This window comes from Otolemur garnettii, unplaced genomic scaffold (assembly GCF_000181295.1).
Source record: "Otolemur garnettii isolate 467f Iridium unplaced genomic scaffold, OtoGar3 scaffold00003, whole genome shotgun sequence".
Classification (NCBI taxonomy): domain Eukaryota; kingdom Metazoa; phylum Chordata; class Mammalia; order Primates; family Galagidae; genus Otolemur; species Otolemur garnettii.
The window spans coordinates 21,438,730-21,439,863 of NW_003852398.1; the positions used below are offsets into that span (position 1 = coordinate 21,438,730).

General features: G+C 45.1%; 1 protein-coding gene across 2 annotated transcripts in view; it reads left to right on the forward strand.

Moving 5' to 3' along the window:
* The window catches only part of GEMIN5 (gem nuclear organelle associated protein 5), a 61,359-nt gene that overhangs the window by 27,004 nt on the left and 33,221 nt on the right, over positions 1-1,134 (forward strand). For both annotated transcript variants that reach the window (XM_003782011.2, XM_012808679.2), the window contains exon 13: positions 119-300. In XM_003782011.2, coding sequence (XP_003782059.1) covers positions 119-300 — 182 coding nt within the window. The remainder of the gene's footprint in view (positions 1-118; positions 301-1,134) is intronic.

The window sequence follows — 1,134 nt, forward strand, 5'->3', positions numbered from 1 at the left end:
AAAGAATTATCCAATTTCATCTCACCTCTCCTTGACTAATGGAATGAGGAAGATGTCTGTTTGCCTCAGCCTATAATTTGATCATTCATCCATCTTTTTTGTGTGTGTTTCTTACCAGGTCAATAGAAATATTTCAAGCTCCCAACTTGAAACTGCTCTGCACTATCCAGCAGCATCACAAGCTTGTGAATGCCATTAGCTGGCATCATGAGCATGGCAGCCAGCCAGAGCTGAGCTATCTGATGGCCTCTGGCTCTAACAATGCAGTCATTTATGTGCACAACCTGAAGACTGTTATAGGTAACTTTGGTTTCTTCCATACTAGGGATGATATCTTGTATTCACCTGCTTTTTATTCTAACCATTTTCTTTATTTTTGGCATTAAAATAAATATTGTGTTTTTTATTCTCAGTTCTCAAAAGTAGTATATTCAGGTGGTGCCTATGGCTCAGTGAGTAGGGCGCTGTCCCCATATACCGAGGGTGGAGGGTTCAGACCCAGCCCCTACCAAACTACAAGAAAAAATAGCCGGGCATTCTGGTGGGCACCTGTAGTCCCAGCTACTCGGGAAGCTGAGGCAAGAGACTCGCCTAAGCCCAAGAGCTGGAGGTCGCTGTGAGCTGTGACACCACGGCCCTCTACCAAGGGCAACAAAGTAAGATTTTGTCTCTAAAGAAAAAAGTAGTATATTCATCTTATTTTAAAATCTTTTGAGTGGTGCCCATAGCTCACTAGGTAGGGTGCCAACCACATAACACCAGGCTGGTGGGTTTGAACCTGGCCCAAGCCAGCTAAAAACAATAATGACAACTGCAGCAAAAAAAATAGCCAGGCATTATGGCAGGCATCTGTGGTCCTAGCTGCTTGAGAGGTTGAGGCAAGAGAATCACTTGAGTCCAGGAGTTTGAGGTTGCTGTGAGCTCTGACACCCTGGCATGCTACTGAGGGTGATAGCTTGAGACTCTGTCTCAAAAAAAGAAAAAAAAATCCTTTCAAGTGGCACCTGTGGCTCAGTGGGTAGGGCACCAGCCCCATGTACCGAGGGTAGTGGGTTCAAACCCAGCCTGGGCCAAACTGCAACAAAAAAAAGTAGCCCAGCGTTGTGGCAGACAACAAAGTGAGATTCTGTATTT